This window comes from Marmota marmota, unplaced genomic scaffold (assembly GCF_001458135.2).
Source record: "Marmota marmota marmota unplaced genomic scaffold, marMar, whole genome shotgun sequence".
Lineage (NCBI taxonomy): Eukaryota > Metazoa > Chordata > Mammalia > Rodentia > Sciuridae > Marmota > Marmota marmota.
Window position 1 is genome coordinate 9,154,661 of NW_026000164.1, and position 23,175 is coordinate 9,177,835.

At 44.9% G+C, this 23,175-nt stretch overlaps 1 protein-coding gene and 1 gene segment (V, D, J or C); both read right to left on the minus strand.

The window, feature by feature from the left end:
• The window catches only part of LOC107148991, a 37,395-nt gene that overhangs the window by 8,707 nt on the left and 5,513 nt on the right, over positions 1-23,175 (minus strand). The window contains 2 exon segments of the C gene segment in view: positions 3,817-3,860; positions 5,214-5,229. Coding sequence covers positions 3,817-3,860; positions 5,214-5,229 — 60 coding nt within the window.
• On the minus strand, positions 10,816-14,471 carry Prss2 (serine protease 2). The gene is made up of 5 exons (XM_015493750.2): positions 14,342-14,471; positions 13,277-13,436; positions 11,792-12,045; positions 11,279-11,415; positions 10,816-11,021 (listed from the first exon to the last, which is right to left on the minus strand). The coding sequence occupies exons 1-5, from the start codon at positions 14,379-14,381 to the stop codon at positions 10,872-10,874; spliced, it is 741 nt and encodes a 246-aa protein (XP_015349236.1). The 5' UTR covers positions 14,382-14,471; the 3' UTR covers positions 10,816-10,871.

The window sequence follows — 23,175 nt, forward strand, 5'->3', positions numbered from 1 at the left end:
TTTTTTTTTTTTTTTTCCATTTCCAAACTGAGTTCAAGTATATTTTGGGTCAATTTCTTCCAAGAGTAATTTTCCTTAAATGATCCAGAAAATGATGTCAATTATAAATCTGTGAGAGAAGAAAAATGGTTTTTTTTTTTTTTTTTTTTTTTTTTTTTTTGCTTTTGTTATTTCTCTTACTCTGGGACTTTTTTGCTGATCTTTCAAAAAAACTTATCAGTCTGTTTTTTTCCTAGTTCAGCATCATGCTCAGAACATGGATAATGATTTTCAGACTCAGAAGCAGTCAGTGTACCATTTAGTGAGTCTGGATTTTGAGGCAGAAAATTCCCATCAGCAGCATGATAGAAGGAATCAAATTTATTTTTTTCTAATTATCATTTTTTCTTTTTTTAAAGTGTGGTATTAGTTTGTTTCAACAATACCACAGATTGGAATTAGCCTTTCTTGCCCATAAGACACACTTTCCTCATTGTGTTTATTTGTCAAGCGGGTGTGGTGGCTTGCCTAGAATGGCTATAATTCTATGAAAGACCTTGTGCATTATGAAAAATAGTCAAAGCCTGATTGCTGTTATAAACAAATCACCAGGTCGGTTGGCCATGTCAGCAAAAGGCTCACACTGGAAATCTCTGGGTACTTTCACACCCTTGGCAGATGAGAGGAAAGAATTTCTGGAATCATTGGAAGGCATTACCTCGTGTGATGCCTCATGAGGAACGGAAGGGACCATATCCACTGTGCATGCACCTGCTCTTTTGCCAGAGTTTGCTGCCCTGTTTGGCTCTGCTCTGACCATAGTACAGAAATGTGCCATGCCAAGGTGACTCCGCTCTGTCTAAATTTGAGAAATGTTTGGGAAATTTGAGGCACAGGTTTGGAAAAAGACAAACACTATGATGATGCAGGGATGAAAATTAACACAAATGCAAGTTGTCAAATCAGTTGAATCCTTTATAAAGGATTTTTACCCATTTTACATCTCTTAGAGAGCTAGAGTTGATTTAAGTCATCTTTCAAATGGAATGAACCATCATCATACCCTATGCTGGGACCCATTCCATTGAACCCAGGACTTGGAATTCAGTGATTAGCACTTTCAATTAAATTTTTTGGCTTGAGCCCCTACCTGCAGGGCACTGTCTTCCCAGGGACCCATCCTGGCATGACCTGGTATCCCATTATTTCAGTACTGTCTGTTTCCAGCCCATTCCCCTCACCCACCTGCTTCTTCCAAAGCATGGCAATGGCTCTGTTAGGGTTTCAGGAAGGCCCTTTACCCCAACATGTTGAGATCTGAGAAAATAGGGTCTCCAAACTAATTTTTTTTTTGCCTTTATACTTAACCTGTTGCTGAGATGGGGTAAGTTTTCTGTTGTAACGGTCTATTGAGACTTCTCTCCCTGATACCCACCAAGCACAGCACACCCCAGAGACTCCCCTGCTGCTCCTGCAGTGCCATGACATGGACTATGTCCCCAGGCCTCAGGAGCAGCCCTTAAACCACGCTGGCCTCACCAGCCTGGGCTCTACTGCCTCCAGGGCAATTCAACCACCCCAGAGAGATGAACGTGGCTCTTCTGAGACTGGCAGGGGCAGACAGGAGGAGAGTCAGGCAAGCCCACAGGTCTGTGCTGGAGGTTTATGTTGGGAAGGAGTTTAACGTAGGTGACAGAGCTAAGTAACCAAAAGGGGGTCAACAATGCAGAAATGGAGAAAGGAGAGGAAGGAAAGAATGGAGATGAGCAGATAAAAAAGAGAAAACAAAACAACACACCTAGTAGGGAGGTAGAGGTAAGGGAAGTCCCAGAGAGCAAACAGAAAGAGAGCAAACAGAAAGCCCAAAGGTGAAGGAAGAGGCTCTCAGGCTGGAAGCTGCGGCAGACACAGAACAGCAAGCAGCTGGGTCCTGGGAAGGTAGGAGAGGGCACCTGGCTGCAGGTGGGAAGGGGCAGCTCTGATATCTAAGCTTATGCCCAACACCCTTTCCAGATCACTGTGGTCAAACACAAGCACCCCTAGAAATGGAGCCCCCATACCTGTCACGGTGAGCCTGGTACCAGTCCCAAAGAAGAGAGGTGAAGTATTGGAGCACAGCTACAAGTGGCTGGGTAAAATCCTACTGGGGGTTCCAGCCAGAGGCAAGCCTTTGCTCCCCAGAACAGAGGGCCGGCCACCTTTCTCTGCCTGCACTCAGGGCAGAAGTCCATTAGGAAGAATGCCTAAGCATACTATGCAGTGAGAGGAAAGGGAAGGACAGGGGGGACGGGTTGAAGAGGTTTAGGGGGAGCAGATCCACGCAGGATAAGGAAAGATGAGCAAAGAAAGTAGGGGCGGATCACAGACTGAAGACTCAGAGGACAGAAACAGAGGTGCCGACCCAGCCCCAACCACCCTGGCAAGTCAAGGAGTAAAGGAATCACCAAGTCCCCGTCTACCAGTGCTGGGAGAAGCGGAGACTGACTCTGAAGGACAGTGGCCCTACCACCCCAGACCTGCAGCTTACCTAGGACAGAGAGTCGAGTCCCCTCTCCAAAATGCTGTGCCTGGTTGTTACACAGTAAAACACAAGGGTGGAAAACCCCAGTTCGCTGCTGGAGTGGACTCCACCCTCCTACTCTCTCTCAGCCCAAACCCCGGCTGTGTCCTCAGTGCCTGTCCCCTCCAGAGTCCTCCTGGAACTCCGACGTAACAAGACACTACTCCAAAATAAACCTTTTACGTACCTAAGACAGACAGCTTGGTTCCGTTGCCGAAATAGAGTTTTTCGTTGGTTGCACAACCCGACAGCCTGGCAGAAAAACTGCCTCCTCCTCCTGCCGGCCATTCCCTCCCGCCAAGCCTACCACCTGCTCACCTCTCCCCGTCTGTGGAGAATTTTACGTCTGAAGTGGAGGGCAGGGCAGACAACCTTAAATGCCATGATTAGGGGACAAATGTGCCCTATGGGGTCCCCATCCTTCTCTCTGTGTCTGTCTCCTTTCTGTGTGAAGAAGACAAAGAGCAGGACCATGAAGATGGTAAGGGCAGAGACCCTGCCACCTATCATGGTCAGAACAGGCACCTTGAAGGAACAGGAGATGGACAAGGTGACTCCTTCCCAGCTAGTTCATCTGCCTCCCTAGTACAGTACCCACGAGATGTTGGATATGGATTCCCTTCGTGTCTACATCCAGACAAGAATTCAGATCTTCCCAATAAAAATACATTGTAACCCAGGCCCATGAAATAGAGGCTCCATCTGGTCCCCAGCCCTCCAACCCTGATTTACTTACCTACAACAGTGAGCCGGCTTCCCTCCCCAAAATAGACCGTGTTTCCAGAACACAGCCTCCTGGGTCCACTTCAAAACCTCCCATTGTCTGCTGAGCTCAGCTGGGATTCAGGGAGAGGCTGGGTGTTCATGGTCTCTTTCCTCACACAGAACACCCTGCTTCACACACTCCCATGCCCTTCCAGAGCCTGCCCAGGACCCTCGCAGGTGAGGAACAGAGACACAGCATGGCCTGCTCAAGTCTAGTGCCAGGAAAAACAGAAGCCCCTCCAGACCCACTCGCCAATGAGGGAGATGGACTAGTGTGGCAGCTCCTTCATTACTGCCGGGTTCTCAGTTCCCCTACCTTTTTCTTTGCCTGTTGCCTTCCATCCCAGACTTAGCTCTGACTCCACCAAAAATCTACAGACCACCTGGATGGATTTGCCCTCACGGGGAGCCTCCTCTGAACTCAGTCCCTGACACGAGAGGGCCTCTCCTTCATATTTTGACATTTCCCAGAACAGAGTCTACCCTCATCGAACAAGCCCAGAGAGCCTTACCTATGACTGTGAGCCTAGTTCCCGAGCCGAAGGTATAGTCATAGTTGGCACATCCAAATATAGCCACTCAAAAATGGACACTTGAGACCCACTTTTCCCACTAAGGGAGCTGAAAATTTATCCGAGAGATACCTTACCTACAACCGTGAGCCTCGTGCCTTCTCCAAAGAAGACTTCTGTGTTTGCACGGTGACGTGGGGCAAGGAGGAAAATACAGTCCAGGTGCAGAGAGAGGAAGCCCTGGGTAGGATCTGAAGGCCCTGGATGAGGAATGCCCTCTTCTGCTTTGTAGATTTTGTGTAGAAAGACATTTTCAATGCTTTACTCTTGGAACCACGGAACATGACAGGGAACTTCTGTCCCTTTCTGGAAGGATACCCATACAAAAGCTCCCTCTCTGAGGACCCATTAAAGGGACTCAGGTGTGCAAAGCAGGCCAGGGGCCCAGCACCTATGACAACTGTGTCTGTCAAGGGCTGGGTATCCCTGGTGTCCTCTTGAATCCTCTATAGAACCTCTGATGCACCTTTCCATGACCTGGGCTTGGCAAGAAGGGATCTCCCTGCATCCTTCACCTGTGGCGCCACTGAGGAATTCTTGTCTCTGGGTTCTTTCTGCACGGGAAGCTCCAGTTCTGATCTGGGCCTGACTTTGTCCATGACCTTGGCCTGGCATGTGGTCAGGTGTAAGGCAGAAGCATTCTGAACCCAACCACACCTGGGCCTGGGACCTAGGAGATGAACAGAAGGGCTGTGGATGTCGGGACAGGCAGAAAGGTTTTTGTAAAGGCTTCCCATAGAATTGAATCACTGTGGCCCCCCCTGTCCCCACAATGTTACAGCTTTATACAAAAACGGCTCCTCCCATGACCCCACCCCTCAGAGGCTGAAGAAACCACCAGAGCAGCTGCTTCTTTGAGGGGGTAGAGACAGGAGGGGCAGGGGACATCACCCCCCATTGTGGGGAGATGGTGGGGCACAGACCAGGCTGGGGGCTCCCTTCTTACCCCACTTGGGGGCTGTGTGACTTATAGAAATGTTTGCTGAGGGGGCTGGTTTCCCTGGTATCCACCCCTTACCAAGCTGTCGTCACAGCAGGGAGCTACCCTGTCATGAAGTCCCAGAACCACCCCTCACCTCAGCCCCGCCCCAAGAACAGACCCCTCTGGACTCAGACTGTCTCTTTAGCAGATCCTGAGCCTTGCAGGTGGTCAGCTGGGTCCCGGAGTTCTGTGGAAAATTGACCACAAGCTACAGAGAGCAAGGACTGTTCTAGATACAGAAAACAATAGCTGTATTTCCAGGGACCAGTTTGGAATGAGAGGAGATCACAGGCAGCGTCAGCCATCCTGACCTTCACTGTTGGCCTCAGAAGCTCAGTTAGGTAAAGGGAGCAGGGGAAATCCTGTGGAGGCTGGATGGAGAGCACCTACAAGGCCACTCCACGGTCACAGCCTTTGTGCTCTCTTCCCTGAAGGACGGAGACATTTTAAGTTCAGGCTGGTATCTTTTCCCCTCAGGTACAAGATGACTTTGAAATTTAACCTGCATTTGGGTGGCCTAGATACCTCTCCCCAGATGATACTTCCTTTTTTGCTATGACTTAAAATCCAGATGAAGGAAAAAGGCAAACGTGACTAAATAATAATGACACATTTGCACAGAAAAATAGAAAAAAAATCAAATAAAGTGGGGGAGAGATTTGCAATTCACACCCTCTGTGCTATTTCCCCCAACATGTGATAAACTCCTAAAAATCAAGAAAATAATCCAACAGCCCTATAAAAAAGGGCAAACAGCAGATGGTTCAGAGGAAAAGAAATTGAAGTGGTACTTAACTATAGGGAAAAACTATCACAGCAATAATGTAAAGTAAAAATCCATTGAAATAATACTTTTCACCAATTAGACTGACAAAAAGAAATCCTGAAGGCCGTCCTTCCCAGGTAGCATTTGGTGAAATAAACACATTAACATGTTGTTGCTGGTAGGAATGCAAATGACACACCTCAAGTGAAGCAATTTGGAAGCAAAATCATTTGCCTTTTCATCCAAAAGTCCCACTAGGGGAATTTATATTGTAAACACTGCTGCATACAATTGAAGGCGGGAGAGATATTTGCACCGTTTAGAAAAGTAAAATATTGGGAAAAACTCAGAACAGGATGGGATCAATACACTGTGTGATGTTCCCACAATGGAATAGTATTAAATGCTAAAAAATTAATAAGATGCTTGGAAAGATCTTGAAGATAAATCATTAACTGGAAAAGAGCAAACTGCAGAACTGCATAGATGTATTCTACCATTTTGTCCAACAAAGGGGGGGGGGGAACGAGAATTATACATTTGTTCAGTTGATTTTTTACAAAGAAACATGGGAAGGATACAAAAGAAACTGGTAAGAGTGAATACCTATGAAGGATGAATGGCGAGGGCAGGGACAGTGAAAATACAGGTTACACCTCTTGGTATTAACTTCATTGTGTTATTTCCATTTTGAGACTAGATAACTATACTATTTAAAATTAAACTTAAATTAATAAAATTTAAACAAGAAAGAGAAACAAAATATTACTTTGAATAGTATATGAAAATATCCTACTTAAAAAAGAAATGCTTACTTAGTTTACAAGGCCATTGTTTTTTTCCAAAGAGGATCATTTTATATAAGGAGCAAATTCATGGTCATGAATTCAGGGATCAGTGGAATTCCTAGTCCTGTAGGAAGCTTGTGAGAAATGCAGACTTCTAATGAATCCTTATGAGCTTGAGTTAAAATCTCTATGATTAGGTTTACCAACATATTTAAATTAAAAAAAAGGGAGAAAATTCTCCTGGGTATTTCTGTCACAGTGCCAAGCATGGGACCCATAGTTGGTTCCCTGATGGAAACTGGACAGGTGTACGCCCTGGAGAATATCAGAGTGCTAGCCAGGGGTGCCCTAAACTGGGTGCAGGGCCTGGGTCTTAGAATTTGGTAAGGAAAGTGGGAGACATCTGGTTATTTGCCTCATTAATAGTGGCAGATCTCACACCACCAACAGCCAGAATAAAAGGTCGATTGCTTCCATTGATTGCAAAGTAGTTAAGTTCCCTTATTTATTTTCTTTCTTCATTGAGGCATAGACTTTACTTTGATCTATTTTCAAGTAGATCTGTTTTCCTGTCTTATTCACCCCTTTTGCCTATCAATAATTTACCCACTAAGTTAGTTTCCCTTTAATCATCTGAGGACCTTAATCCCAACTAGTCTTATGATATCATAGTATCTGATGGAGCTTTTCTTAGTTTTGCTTCTTTGGACATTGGGCCCTAATACACACACAGCTCTTTCTTTCTTTCTTTCTTTTTTCTTTCTTTCTTTCTTTCTTTCTTTCTTTCTTTCTTTCTTTCTTTCTTTCTTTCTTTCTTTCTTTCTTTCTTTCTTTCTTTCTTTCTTTCTTTCTTTCTTTCTTTCTTTCTTTCTTTCTTTCTTTCTTTCTTTCTTTCTTTCTTTCTTTCTTTCTTTCTTTCTTTCTTTCTTTCTTTCTTTCTTTCTTTCTTTCTTTCTTTCTTTCTTTCTTTCTTTCTTTCTTTCTTTCTTTCTTTCTTTCTTTCTTTCTTTCTTTCTTTCTTTCTTTCTTTCTTTCTTTCTTTCTTTCTTTCTTTCTTTCTTTCTTTCTTTCTTTCTTTCTTTCTTTCTTTCTTTCTTTCTTTCTTTCTTTCTTTCTTTCTTTCTTTCTTTCTTTCTTTCTTTCTTTCTTTCTTTCTTTCTTTCTTTCTTTCTTTCTTTCTTTCTTTCTTTCTTTCTTTCTTTCTTTCTTTCTTTCTTTCTTTCTTTCTTTCTTTCTTTCTTTCTTTCTTTCTTTCTTTCTTTCTTTCTTTCTTTCTTTCTTTCTTTCTTTCTTTCTTTCTTTCTTTCTTTCTTTCTTTCTTTCTTTCTTTCTTTCTTTCTTTCTTTCTTTCTTTCTTTCTTTCTTTCTTTCTTTCTTTCTTTCTTTCTTTCTTTCTTTCTTTCTTTCTTTCTTTCTTTCTTTCTTTCTTTCTTTCTTTCTTTCTTTCTTTCTTTCTTTCTTTCTTTCTTTCTTTCTTTCTTTCTTTCTTTCTTTCTTTCTTTCTTTCTTTCTTTCTTTCTTTCTTTCTTTCTTTCTTTCTTTCTTTCTTTCTTTCTTTCTTTCTTTCTTTCTTTCTTTCTTTCTTTCTTTCTTTCTTTCTTTCTTTCTTTCTTTCTTTCTTTCTTTCTTTCTTTCTTTCTTTCTTTCTTTCTTTCTTTCTTTCTTTCTTTCTTTCTTTCTTTCTTTCTTTCTTTCTTTCTTTCTTTCTTTCTTTCTTTCTTTCTTTCTTTCTTTCTTTCTTTCTTTCTTTCTTTCTTTCTTTCTTTCTTTCTTTCTTTCTTTCTTTCTTTCTTTCTTTCTTTCTTTCTTTCTTTCTTTCTTTCTTTCTTTCTTTCTTTCTTTCTTTCTTTCTTTCTTTCTTTCTTTCTTTCTTTCTTTCTTTCTTTCTTTCTTTCTTTCTTTCTTTCTTTCTTTCTTTCTTTCTTTCTTTCTTTCTTTCTTTCTTTCTTTCTTTCTTTCTTTCTTTCTTTCTTTCTTTCTTTCTTTCTTTCTTTCTTTCTTTCTTTCTTTCTTTCTTTCTTTCTTTCTTTCTTTTGTTCTTTTTTTTTTTTTTGGCCAGGTAAAAGCAGCATACACTGGTCGATTTGAGACCATGCATCTATTTGGGCAGCAGGAGGCAATCTTTCCTTATTTTTTAGAGTTCAGTACATGCAATCTGGGCTTGGCCACTTGAGGGGGTCAGAAGAATGTGCAGAGTGCTGTTGGGGACAGGAGAGGGACGCAGGATCTTTCTGAAGTTGTATATTGTGGGGCAAGGGGGAGAAACTGGGACACATACAAATAACATTTTTCTCATCTGTAATTCTTGAGAATGTTCAAACATGTTCATAGGTTTGTTTCAAACTCTTTCCCCCGACCCACTGAATTTTTTGAGTTGAAGAGCTGAAAATTAAAGAGGCTAAAATGAGCTGCCCAGTGATGAGAAAGAGATGACACCCCTACTCCAGACTTGAGTTCCCTGCTTGAGTTCCCTGCCCTCAGGGAAGCCTACCCCCTGCATCCCAATCTGACTGAGTTCCCACTGGCCCCACTTAAGACTAGGAGAACTTGGACAAGTTACCACACTGCTATAAACTCCAGTCTCCTTATTAAAATGAGAATAACAACAACAACAACAACAACAAAATAATAACCACCTCATGGGACTGCTGTGAGCACTAAATGATATAATACATCTGAAGATTTATCCTGGTGTCTGAATATAGTCAGTAAAACCACGAGCTACTATTATTCTTTTCATAGAAAGAACTGGCTTAGGGATTTCTCTACCACGCTGGATCTCAAACTTTCATGTGATCAGAATGACCCAGAAGATGTGTTAAAATGCAAGTTCTTGCGCTCCATTCCAGAACTTCTGACTCAGTGGGTCTGGCGAGGGGCCCAGCATTTGCATTTCTCCCAAGGTTCCTAGTGATTCTGGTGCTATGTACCAGGGACCGCTCTTTGAGAACCATTCTTCTGAAAGTTTCGTTCTTTCCTCAGGACCTGCTTTTCCCTTTACTCTTTCTTCATCAATCACTAGGTGCTTATTCTATCCTGGGATTTGTCTGATCACAGGAGATATCTGCATGAGTAGGGCCTGATCTCTTGTCAAAGTCCATGCCAGGATCAGCTCAGCCACTGTCTGGGCACCATGGGCAGAGGCATGGCAGAAGTGGGCAGAGAAGGAGGATGCCTGACTCATTGGAACCAGCATCAGGATGGAAAGAGAAGGAGGCAACAGGGAAGAGTTTTCTGAAGAGTCTGGAGAGAATGAGGCAGGACATCCATGCTGGTGGAGTCATGGTGTCCAGAGATAGAGGCTAGAGGTGCATGGCTTGTTGGAAGAGCCACCAGGACTTCTGAGTGTTGGAGGAGAGCTGCAGAGAGGCAGGGCAGAACAAGGACCCTGCAGTTCCATTATAAGGAGATTCATTCTGAATGATGTGGGAAGCCAAGTACGGTGTGAACCAGGTACAATGAACAGGAGCATCTGAGCTGCATGGAAGGGAGCAACAGGGGGAGCCCCTCAGGAGGTTCAGGGAGTCAGGAAATGGGCTGGAGAGACTGGTCTCATCACTTCAGACGGACGTTGCAGCAGGAGAGAATGGGAGGCAGGACAGTGTGCACATAGGCAGATGCGGTGTTCCCCGGGTCGACCATCTGCTGGGTGTTGGGCATGGGCAAGCTAATAACCTTCTCTTAGCCTCTGCTTTCCATCTGTACCACTGGAATAAAAGCCACTCTGGAAGGGAGAGAACTAAGTGTGCAAACACCTCTAAAGCCCTCAGGACAGTGTGTACACAATGGTGTATACATATTACATGGGTGAACCAAAGGCAGACCTCTCAGGCTGTGACTGATGGAGACCTAGCGAGCTCTGCTCTCCTTCCAGACCCTGGGCAGGTGGTTGGGAAATGGCTGATGGGCTCTTCTTTAAGTTGGACATATGCAGGTAGGAGGGAGTGCAGCACTTTGTCCACAAGAATATGGGTGAGGGGATTGGAAGCCGAGGTGACCAGGGCTGAGGTTTGCCTAGCTGTGTTTGCTCTGGGTACAAAGAGGTTCCTGCTGAGTAGAGAAGACAGGATCTTACCTACCAACCAACTGCACATGCATCAGCACAATCAAGACCCACCCGAGCACCAAGGTCAAGGAAGCTCTTTTCACACACCTCTGGGAAATGCATTTTTCTTGAGAAAATAGATCATCCTGCTTGTTGCGTCTTCTTCTTCTTCTTTTTTATTATTATTATTAATTGAATTTCATGTCATCATATGCTGTTAATCTAGTATTCCCTGGAGATTATTTTGAGAACTGGGGCCTCTGCTCATCATCTCTCAGGAGAGAGCTCTGTCTGACCTCAGACTGGAGGATGCTTTTGAGACCAAAGGTTCTGGAGGAGCAGGCACAGACACAGGCAGTGAGGATAGAGCAATTTTATTGGCAAGGTGACTTCAGAGGGACAGGCATAGGGACTTTAATTGGCAGCGATGGTCTGCTGGATCCAGGCCACATAGTTGCACACCCTGGTATAGACTCCAGGATTGTCCTTCAGGGCACAGCCATAGCCCCAGGAGACAATTCCCTGAAGCTGACCATTGCAGACCACAGGGCCACCGGAGTCACCCTGGAGAGGAGGGATGAGTAAATAGGACGTGAAGAGGAATATAGCTACACTTACTCTGAACCTCAAAGACCCACCCAGCTGTGTGGCTCCATATCTTTCTCACAGGGACCCATTCTCTGACCTTTCTAAGGAGCCGGCATGCAGCAGCCCAAATGAGCCTTCCCACCCAGCCTCACCACACTTGGGTATTCAGATTCTACTCCCAGGTGGGACCTGGGTGCTGGCAAGGCTCTTGACTTGTGGAGGGGCCAAATCACCTGGCAAGAATCCTTTCCTCCCTCCAGGAAGCCTGCGCACACCATGTTGTTGGTGATCTGTCCAGGGTAGGCAGCTTCACACTGAGCCTGGCTCAGCAGCGGGGCCCGCAGGCATTGCAGCAGGTCTGGGTAGTTGACTATAAGGGGCGGAAAATGAAGGAAAGATAAAACATGAGCCAGGCCAGGTTGGAGAAGAACAATCCAGTGGGCCACTCCTGGAGAGAAGCTCAAGAATGCGAGACCCAGAAAGGAACAATGGCTTTTGGTTCCCATCACTGCGGATCCCCTTCTTAGAAGTAATAATGGCACGTTCTCTACTTGTGTTCTTTTGGTTCTAGGATCAACTCTTTGGGACTTCGCATCTCTTGGTACCCACTACAGAGCCTTGGGTGTAGTGGGCACTTATAGGGGGATTTGTAGGCTGGAAGCAAAGGGGCTCACACTCAGGAACATGATTGGAAAGTGTGGAAATGTGGGGATGGAGGGAAGTAGGAGGTGAAGGGTCCCACTCACCACCAGAGCTCAGGGTGTTGCCCCAGCCAGAGATGAGGCACTGGGTGCCCGCAGGTGCACAGGAGGTGGGCAGAGACACAGTGGCCACCCGGGTGTTGATGGTCGCAGGAGAGGCGAGCTTGATCAGCATGATGTCATTGTCCAGGGTCCGGCTGCTGTAGTTAGGGTGGCGGATGACCTTGGCCGAGTTGATGAACTGCTCATTCCCCTCGATAACTTCGATGTTGTGCTCTCCCAGTCTCACCTGGATGCGACTGTTGGGAAGAGGCCTGGTGAGGGTTTCTCCCCAGAGCCCAGGACACCCCAGGGGGCTCAAGCTCCCTGTTCATGGGCAAATCTGGAGGCGTGGCCTGGAGTATGTGACAATGTCAGAGGAGCAGTGGGGCAGGAGTGGGCGAGTCCTGCTGTGAGACCTGGGCCCTTTCTGCTTCCGAGGTGGTGGTGTGGAGGGGGATGAGGTGAAGGACTGTGGTTGGTGACTCCTCCTCAAACTACTGTCCCATAGCCCCTTCACTCAACCAGAGTTGTAGACCCAAAAGAGGGACCTGAAGTTCCCTTTGTGAACTACCCGCAGGGACCAAGGCTCTCCCTCTCCCTCTGGCAAGCACTGTCATTCTGCAGGAGCTCATCAGTGTGTGGCCCTGGGACCCGCAGCAGCAGTGTCACCTGAGAACCTGTCAGAAATACTCAGTGCCCACCCTAGACCACTGAACCAGAACCTCAGGGATGGTCCTGGTGATCTGGGTTTTCACCAGCCCTCTAGGAGATTCCAATCCCACTCAGGTTGGAGAAAACCTGGTGGAGACATTAGTTCTCAGTTCTGGGTACAGAAAGAACTGTTAAAAACTCACCAGTAGTTACCACCCTCTTCTTGAAAAGGCTGAGTTGGCTGCTCTGCTATAGAACCCAGGCATTCAAGTTTTATTTATTTATTTTTTAACTGTTTCTTAGGTGGTTTTAATGTGCAGCCAACTGGCAGGAAAGTGCTTGTGCAAGGTCCCTGCCTGCCCTCCTCACAGGTTCTTTTTTGTTGTTTGTTTGGAGGTACTGGGGATTAAACTCTGGGGCACTCAACCACGGAGCCACATCCCCAGCCCGTTTTGTATTTTATTTAGAGACAGGGTCTCACTGAGTTGCTTAACGCCTGGCTTTTTGCTTTGAACTCACAATCCTCCTGTCTTTGCCTCCCAAGCCGCCGAGGTTACAGGCGTGTGCCACCGTGCCTGACCTCACTGGTTCTCACCACCACAAAATATCCCTCCCTGCTGTCACAACACCTAGCCTCTCAGTTTTAGGAATGTCGTTGGGGTAGAAGGCTCTCTACCTTGGGCTGCTCTTCATCTCACCTCCAGAAGTCAGTGGCTCCCAGTGACTTCTCCCTCACCTTCCCCACCCACATTACGACCTCAGCACTTCCCTGGACTGGCCCAGGCCCTCCAAGGAGGCCGGGGCTGTGGAGCCTGCCACCAAGAGCCCATCACTTACGACTTGTAGCAGTGAGCGGCAGACACCACCCACTGTTGGTTGATGAGGGAGCCTCCACAGAAGTGGTAGCCTGAGTTCAGAGACACCTGGTAGGGGACGGAATTCACCGGACAGGTGTAGCCCCCGACAATCTTGTCATCGTCATCAATGGGGAGAGCAACTAGAGTGGAGACAGGAAGGGAGAAATCAATTTAGCAGGTTGTGGAGGGCAGAGCTCACAGCCTTGGCCGCCTCCTGCTAATTAAGATTCCTTAATGAGCACAGCAACTACAGCCAAGCAGGGAGCTGCCACCCCTGTAGGCATCACAGGTTACAGTGTCCTGAGTGCCTGCATCTGCAAGACACAGAGCAGATACCCTACAGGGGCTCAGAGTTCTTTGGGGGGAACTGAAGTGAGGACACAAGAAATGTACTTAGTGGGATACACGTCAGAATTGCATTGTCTCACCCACAGAGGGCTTCTCTGTCATCGTCCTAACTTGTCCACCTCCCATGGCTCTGTGAGCCCAGGGTTCTCAGGATGGTTTGGCCTGGCTGGCTAAGTAGCCCTGGTTATACCCAGCTCAGATCTGTACACTGAGGCGAGATTAGAAAGCAGCCTTTGGTCTCACATAGGCAGGAGGCACTGTTATTGACCAATTGGACAATGATTCTTAACTTTGGCTGCATACGTGGGAATCTTAAAGCACCTGGGAAATTAAAAAATCCAACATAGAGGCCCAAATTGAGACACAGAATTTCTAGGAGAGACGCACTCAAGCAGCTATGCCAGAACTACTAGAGCCACACCTAGGGCTGCTGGTTCATTTCATGGACCGCCTGCACCTGGCCTCCCTCACCAGCCTCCCTGACACAGATGGAGGAGGATGGTGGGAGTGGAATCAGGGAGAACATGAGAGAGGTAAGGCTTACAGAGAGCCCAAGAAACGGGTAAGGAGACTTGCAGGTCAGGGGAGAGAACATCAAAGTGAATGTGAAATAGGAGAGTCCGCCATGATGGCAGGGCAGGTGTCTTCCAGGAAAGAGGTGGGCAGGGCCCGAGGCAAAGCAAGACATGGAACTCACCAGCGGCTCCCACAAAGGCCAGGATCAGGAGTGCATTCATGGTGGCAGAAGTGTGTGTGAGCAGGTGGTGGAGAGGCGCCTTTATACCTCCCCAGTGAGGGAGAAGAGGGTGTTCGAGATGAAAGGTCACCGACGTCCCTGCACAAACACACCTGCAGCTTTCCCATTCCCAGTCTTGCATCAGCCCGGCTATTTTTTGGCCACTCTGTGGATAGGTGACCTGCAAGTGATAAGAAACTTACCTTCGAGGGAAGAGAGGGAGAGCAGCTGCTTCCTGGAGGGGTACTGGGATGGGGAAGCTGGGGAAGCCAAGCCTCATCTTCACAGCTGGACTTTCTGAGGCTGAGGAGCTAAGGGTTAGGAGGAGGCAAGATGGCCTGGGTACTGGATCCTCTGACCTCATGGGGATTTATTTAACTTACTTGGAGAAAGGCCTGACCTCCGTAGCAGGCTTGGCTGTTCAGGATCCTGGAGTCCCCATGAGAGGAAAGGCTTAAGTATGAAGATGCGTCTCTAAAATTGAATCCACTTGGTAGGAAGGCCTAGCGTGAGGCCTTTGGGAACCAGAATTACACCATCAAGAGGTGATGACAGAGCTCTTTAGGCATGGGGCTTTCAGCTGGCTCTTCTTTCCAGCAAGCCTTATGGGTGGGGAGTGTTTCAAAGGAGACGGGGCAAAGGTTAAGTAGGAGATTCACCAATCCATTAGAGGGATTGAAGACCAATTCCACATCCTTCCTCTCCCTCAGTTCCAGGACCTTTGTCTCACTGCTTATACTGCCATGGGTTCTCTTTAAGCAGCCTCAAATTTGCCCTGCCAATCTGCACTAAGATGAGTAAAAGTGCCCACCGTCTCGGAGAAAACTGTGGGAGCTCGAGTTGTATGCCCAGATTAGAAAGGGTTTGGGGAGAGGTGGATCTGGGTTCTGATCAGAGAATCAGCAGTAGGTAGAGACAGGTTAGCTCATTGTAAAGAGGTAAGACACTGGATTCAATAACAAAGACATGGGCGGGGGGACAGATTCTGGAATTCTCCATCTTACATGCAGTGAGACTGTTATGCTAGGTTCAGTACAGAGTGCACCTTCCTAGATAAGACCCAAATTTGAGACCCACCATGACTATCAGGACCCGGCATTTCAATTCACGAAGGCATAACTTGGCATGAGTGTAGAAGGAGATGGTGTGCATGCTTGTGTCTAATATGTGAGCCAGTTGCAGGTACAGTCTTCCAGGATGCTTTTGTCTCTCAGGTCCTCTCATCTCAGGGTTGGAGAGGGGGCCAGGAGCGAGCAGAGTTTATGTTTGACTTCTCTAAAAAGTAGAAAAAAGTATGAATGTTTTGAAAATGCTGAACAAAGCAAGGAAAGCTCAGCTCCACATCTGGTGCTTGAATTAGAGATGGTACAAAGGATGGAACATGGAGGAAATGGAAACTGAATTGGAGGAAATGCAGTGTGGGGCTCATGGGGTACCTTCAGGTCCCATCCCTGCATGGGAGGTCTGCAGCTTAGCGCTCTCTCCTCCACTCTGCACCCCTTCAAATGCCTCATGGACTCATACCTAAGTGAGAATACTGACTTATTTGTACAATGCCTGACGGCTTTTCAAGAACTTTTGCACCAACAACAGTGGCACATTACTTTTTCTTTGTATTGAACTTCACATTTAACTTCTTACAAAAGTTTTAATCATGAGGTATGCAGAATAAAATTATTTCTATTTACAGAGGTGGTGGCAGAGACTCAGAAGGATTCTATCTTGCCCAGGAATACATCTAGAAGGGGCAGAGTTGGCCTCTAGGTTACAAAAAGAATGGAAAAGGATGTGAAGTGTGGGATTTGCTGCAGGTGGCATCTTAATGTTTTATTGGGGATCAAGCCAGAGGTCCCCAGAGGAGAAATTATACACCAGGTTCCCTTCTAGCACTTTTCTTCTGGCACAAATAGACCATTGAATTAATATTTCACCAGCCACCTTGTCTCAGAGCCTTACCTTGATATGACCTCCAACCCATTTCCAGTGCATGGACACAGGTTTCTGTGCTCAGAAGCAGCTTGAGTCTGAGGAAGCCAGATTGTGCAGACAGGATCATAGGTGATTTTTTCTACAGTGTCACCTAGCATGCTGCCGTTTTGCCTGCTTGCCATAGGGGGTCCATAGGAGTACTACTTTAGAGGATAAGATAGACTTTTCTTCTAGTATCTGTAGGTATCAGGGTGACCTGGATGTGTGGCCCAAAGGGAAGTGATCCTTGGCAGAAGACAGGAAATTGATTTGGGGAGTTTTGGAGAGGTTCTGCAGTCCTGATCCTGTCTAAAGTGGAACTTCCAAGGGCAAGAAGATTTTTATTTAAAAGCTTAAGATCAGCCTTCTGATATTTTGTACTCCTACTTATGTAGCCTGAGATCAGTTTTCCTCGAAGTAGTGGGAATTGCCTGAGAGGCAGAGAAGGGAGTCACAGACAAAGACTATGTTGTCTCATACTCTAAGTTCAGACGAATAGACTGGGTTCAGAATTCAGCAGCTTAAACTCAATTTGGATGTCTACACAGTTCTTTGTATTGTGTATTGTACCTTTGGATTCCTTTGTCTACACCAGGACATTCCCCTGGCTTGCGTTTGGTGCTGAATTTTTCACTTCTCTGGTTGTGCATAAAGTAGTGACACCATTTGTGCAATCATACATGTATCTAGGGTAGTGATGTCTGTCTCATTCCACCATCTTTTCTACCCATTTTCCCTCTCTCCTCAATCCTCTTTGCCCTATCCAAATTTCCTCCACTTATCCCAGGCCCCCCAACACCCATATGGATTAGCTCCCATTTATCAGAGAAAACATTCGGCCCCTGGTTTTTTGAGATTGGCTTATTTCACTTAGCATGGTATTCTCTAACTGCAAATGCCATAATTTTATTGCCTTTTAATGTGGAGTAATATTCCATTGTGTATATGTACCACTGTTTCTTTATCCATTCATCTATTGAAGACCATCTAGGTTGTTTCCCCAATTTAGTAATTGTGAATTGTGCTGCTATAAACATTGAAGTGGCTATGTCACTGTATTATGCTGTTTTTAAGTCTTTCGGGTATAGACCGAGGAGTGGGATGGCTGAGTCAAATAGTGGTTCCATTCCATGTTTTCTAAGGAATCTCTATACTGCTTTCCAGATTGGTTTACACCAATTTGCAGTGCCACCAGCAATGTATAAGTGTGCCTTTCCCCCCACATCCTCGCCAACATTTATTGTTGCTTGTATAAAGACTGTTTTCTTTTTATAACACTTTTTTATCCACATCTTTATATAATACCTTTTTATCAAATCCCCCCACATTAGGTTTTTCTCCTCCTGTCCACTACTGCTTGGTCCCAATATCCTCTATCACTCTAGAACCAGATGATTAAATTACAGACTGTCTTCCCCCTAACCTTTAATTTCTTTTACTCACATCCATTACTTTTCCCCCAAGCTTTCTACCTCTTCCACAGCACTATTTCTCTTTATTCAATAAGAAATTGTTCTTTTAAATATCTCTTCTGTGAATAACTGAATCTGGATAGTGAAGGGGGTGCTCTGTGTGATCCAGAAAATCTGAAGAGACAGAGGCATTAGAAGCACAGACTGGTCATGGCTAATCAGCATATTAATAGCCCCCTTCTCCTCTTGCCCTGTCTCCTGCTCCCCACCTTAGAGCCATGAAAACATGCAAAATTAATGCTCAAGGAACTTCCATTTGCATATCTTATTTATTCTTCAAGCCTTATTTACTGTGGAGAGGTAAGTGAGGAAGTCTCTAGCAATGGAAGTTTTAAGGTTGTGTAAGGTCAATTTCTGTAGTGTAATAGTGAGTGTTTCTGTTCATACTGCAACCATTCCTTGTCCACTCTCTTGGGCCTCTTGGAGATGCTCAAGTGATCCCAGTTTATCAGAGAATAAGCAGCATAGAGGCCGTGCGGGTTCTTGGAGGAATAACCATGCAGGCTGTTGTTACTGTAAAACCTATGACATGTGTGATGACAGACTTTAATGCAGGACGTGTGTATCTAGTTTTGTCAATCATATTAGATCCAAATTGAACTCCATAAACTAAGTTTGGTGGGAAATCCAATTGGTCAGCCAGACTATGTCTGCTCATTCGGTTCATAAAAAGTCCAGATTGTTTCAACCACTTGGAAAGGAGCCAACTGGTGAACCCATCTCCTTTAGGTCAACTTGGCCAGAAGGTTTTTTGAAAGGCTTCCAAGGTTAAGAACTGAGTGCTACGTCTACACGGGCACCAGCACCTTTCCAGTCTGAGGCCCTTGCCCCTCAGGACCACTGTGCTGGAGCAGATTCTGGGCTGGGCCTCCATAGAACCTGTGACATCTGTTGCAGTTCCCAGGCTTGGGGAAGGCAGCATAGGGGGCTTGGCACACACAGTTATGTGCCTTTCTCTTCAAATAGAAGTCTTTGCTCAAATATAAAGTTGGAGGTTTCTGTTTCCTCCTTTTTAGATTAGATTGTCTAAGCCCCCAAGACTTTGTAGACTTTTCCTCCAAGGGAGGTACACCATTGCTTAACAAGGTTTCCTTTTTTTTTTTGAGTCATGCTTATATATTCAATAAATATTTGCTGAATTTCTGTGACATTCCAGAAGTTATGGACTCTAAGATGATAGCAATTAAGAACATGGAAACGTTCTTCACTTTTGTTGTATGTAGGTGTGAATCCATACAAGTGAAAAGGTTGAAATGGAAGGCAGAAAATAAATAACTAGATATGCATACACACACATTTTATTTCATGAAATAGTGATTTGATATTAAAACAGAGTAAAGTGGTAATGTGATATGCAGTGCAGTTCAGGTGGTCAGGAAAGTTCTCTTTGGGGAGATGATACTGGAGCTAACACCTGAATAAGAAAGAGTCATACAAAGATGAGAACAGGGGGGCTTCCCTGGTTCCCTTGTGAGTCTATAACAAGAATCAACACGCACAACCTATTCCTTTGTAAAGTTAGAAAATCATATCATTTTCCATATGGCTTTTGACCTTGTTGTTGGTTTTGATTGAGTAAAAACTGATAACATGAAGGGTGGTCATCAATACATTGACATACTTTTATAAAAGTTTATATCAATATGCATATTTTGATATTAAATATATTCATAGAATTTTATCATGTTAAGAATAAATTCTGAAACAGTATGCATCATATGATGTATGCCTAATGTCAAGAAAGCAATTCCCATCAGTAAAATGTCAGGTATGGCAATGAACAACACATTTAGGTACTAAGACATTATTTGCTGTCTCTAGCAAGCTCGAGGTTATGTGCTTTCTGTGGACAATTTCTTATAATAAACCCTTATTTTAAAAAATATTATTATCTTCATTTTATTTGTGAAAAACTAATGTGTAGAGAAATGGTGCACTTGTTCAGGGTTACTCCTATAACATGATGAAGTAGAACCAAGTTTTAAACTGAGGTGTGTCAGTTGACAGAGTTTAAGTTCCTAACTGCACTGCTGCTTTATGCCTTCTAAGGAGGTGACTCTGCTATAACACAGGATGCTGCTCCACAATGCAGGCCTTACCTGCAGGGCACTGTTACTTCTTGGGGGCATGGGGTATGAGGAATTTAAGATGCCACTAGACCTAGTAGATAACCTGGATGTAGCATGGCTCCCTGTGATCTAGAGGTTCAGCATGTGTAGAAGCTGAAGACTCCCTGGAGCAGGTCTAGGGAAGACCAGCACAGGACCAGCAGCTAGGACACAGGAAGGCTATGACATAGGAAAAGCTACACATTCAGCAAAGGACAAATTAGAAAAACAACTCAGAAGTAATGTATATTAATAAGCAAAATTATTATTGTTCTTGGCTTTGGGTAAAAGATTAAAAAATTTTCTTCTGACTAATTCTTGTTACTGAGTAGTTAGTCCACGGGGGTTTCTGAACAGATGTTGTTCTATGGTGAAGATACAAATTATAAAATTATAAAATAACAAAGCACTAGGTTTTATAGCACCCTAATTGCTTGACAAAGGCAAATATAAATACTTCCTGGAAAACCCACTGTTAGTCCAGGCTTTAAGGAATTCCCAAAGAAGAATTTACAACATCAAAACACATATTATAGTTGGAAATAAGTCACTCTGAGTGAGATTTAGAGGGTATTCCAAATAGGAAAACCAGATTCAAAAAGGCATCGGATGTTAGCATTATCAGATCAAAGGTCCAAATAGATGTTTGATATTCTTAAAGAAATAAAATAGTCTAGAAATGCACAAGACGCAAATGATTTTTCAAACAATCATTCATATGCATAAGAGACTCAAGGAGATTTCCTAGAAATTAAAATTAATTTAAATAAAGTCAGTTTAAAGTGTAAGTGGCTTATTGGCGCAGAGGTATGAATTAAGAAAGTGAACAATGGTGCTAAAGAAATTACCCAGAATGCAGCAGGAAGAAGCCCAAGGAGGAAAAGTAGGACTGAAATGGTAAAGATACTGGGGGATAATGAGAAAGAAGGTTGAACACAGGAGAGAGCTACACTGCACGGCATCTCCTCTTCTATAAAACGTGAAAGGCCAGGTTTATGGGCTGGTGTTCTGGCCCTGAGGATTTTACTTTCACCACTAACTTCTGAATCCTACGTGTGTGAGACTGTAATGTTCATTCGAGAATGAAGTTCAAACCTATCCAGAAAACAGGCCCATGATTTTCACTTGGAAATGGGTAATTTCCACATTCATAGAATGGGGTGTGGATTGAGGGTAAGTGGGGAGAAACTAGGAGTGAGTACTATGAAACTCTGCAACATGCTCTTGAAATTGAATTTCTCCTTCTGGCATTTTCTATTTAATAATAGGGTGATTTATGCATGTCTAACTTCATAGTTAGTTTTGCAGATGAAATGACTCCTGGATTTGAATGCTATGTTGAGGCATTCAGTAAAGATCCAGGATCAGCTTTTAAGGAAGGACAGATGTTGGCAGGTAGAAGAGGGTATGACTTTACACCAGAATTCTACATCTCCTTCAAGAACAGTTCTTCAGTTGGCCTTGGACCAACCCAGCCCACACTTCCTGCCTTGTCTCTTTGTAGTTCTCAAGAAGAACTGTAGAATGTAATGAGAACCCTGCCTCCTAAGATAAGGAGGAACTGGCTAAAGCAGCCTGAGCTCCACTGGACTCCTCCTGGAAACAGGATGGGCCTCAACTTTAGCCCAACATGTCATATCAACCCTGGGGTATAAAATCCAGACCAGGCTTCTTTCTGGGATTCCTCAGCTGTGGTGCAGAAGAGATCCCATCTACCCTGGGCAGCATTCCTGAGCCATTTCTGTAATAAACCCTCTCTATGTCACTTATGTATGTGAGTGTTCTGTCTCACGTGATGCTCATAAGTAGTAAAACTTCAGCCCAAGATGCAGAGTTTTTGTGGTAACCAGGGCACAGTGAACTTGCTTCACACAGCTGGGTGAGTCTCTTATTGAGAATAAAAGATAGGGACCTTCATAGAGCATCCCTATCAGACACAGGGCTCTTCAAGAACTACTGGGTCAACTTGGTCAATGCTGAAGCACCAGAAAACTTTCATCACAGTCTGTTCTGCTATTGAATCTCTTTTGCCCTGGCCTCATGTTTACAGACCAGAGGAGCACAATCAAATATATTATGTCCCAAGGCTGGTTTAATATCCCAAAGGACCAAGCATCATCCATGGCAGATGATATGAATTTCAGCAGTGTATTTCTGATTTTAAAGAAGATATTCCAACAAGCCCCTGACCTCTGGAGTATGGTGGTAGGTCTCAACTTTTGCAGATTGTACATTGATCTGGCACGCATATGTCATATTGAGGCCCCTACAGTGTTTCCAGGTTGTATTCACTGTGAACAGTCAGCATGTCATCAGTGCTATAGACCACCAATGATATCAAGATGATTAAGGTCCTTCCCAAACCTCTGTTGATAGAGAACAGGCCATCTTAGAGTCTTGAGATAAAATGATAGAAAATAAGCTAAATATTTCCTTGAGACAGAACAGTTAAAACGTATATCTGATCCTGTCACTTTGAGAAAACTGTTATCTGTTTGTCTTTACTGAGTATTTATAAGCACCCTCTGGATGAAATTTTGCCCCTGGCCACCCAAGAGCTTCTCTTCCTGTCTGTGATGAAATCCTCTGGCTAGTCCGACAGTCTCTGTCCACCCCCAGTCTACTATTCATGTCCATGTCCACTCACAAACACACAGGCAGCAGTCCCCACCCAGGGGCGGTGGTTTCCCCCATTCTATCTTTGCAGGGTCCTCAGGATCATTTGTGGGCAGCTGGGTAGGAGGAAGCTGAGGTTCTTGCTCAGATCTTTGATCTGTGTCCAGCACTGTGTCTCTAGCACTGCAGAGATATAAGCTGCTGTCTTCGGGGCTCACGGTGTTCACAGTCAGAGTTGAGAATGTTAGGTTTGGGCGGCTGATGGGAAACTTATCTTTGAAAAATCCACTCTCATATGTGGCCTCAGAGTCTTGGTTTGCAATGGCAATCAGCATCAAACCCTGTCCCGGGGGCTGACGGTACCAGAACATCAGGGAAACTTGGCTATCCACCTGACACTGGATCGTCACAGAGGTCCCATGTTGGCAGATGCTCCTGCTTGGCTCTTGATAGAGGAGAACACTGGACACAAAGCCTAATTACAGAGAGACAAGAGACCTGTGAAGGCTAACTCGCTTAGGATCAGACCTTCCCCAGACAGGAAGGTCTCTGCTTCATTTACTCCAATATCACTTCAGCTCCCAAAAGACCCCCAGCACTGCCTCCTTGTTGCCTTTCCAATCGTCATCCT

Bases quoted from the DNA above. Each gene is read 5' to 3' on its own strand.
- Prss2 (XM_015493750.2), bottom strand. From the start codon at position 14,381: ATGAATGCACTCCTGATCCTGGCCTTTGTGGGAGCCGCTG. The intron at 13,437-14,341 runs GTGAGTTCCATG...TCTCCACTCTAG, and splicing joins GGCCTTTGTGGGAGCCGCTG to TTGCTCTCCCCATTGATGAC. The intron at 12,046-13,276 runs GTAAGTGATGGG...TCTTCCCAACAG, and splicing joins GCCGCTCACTGCTACAAGTC to TCGCATCCAGGTGAGACTGG.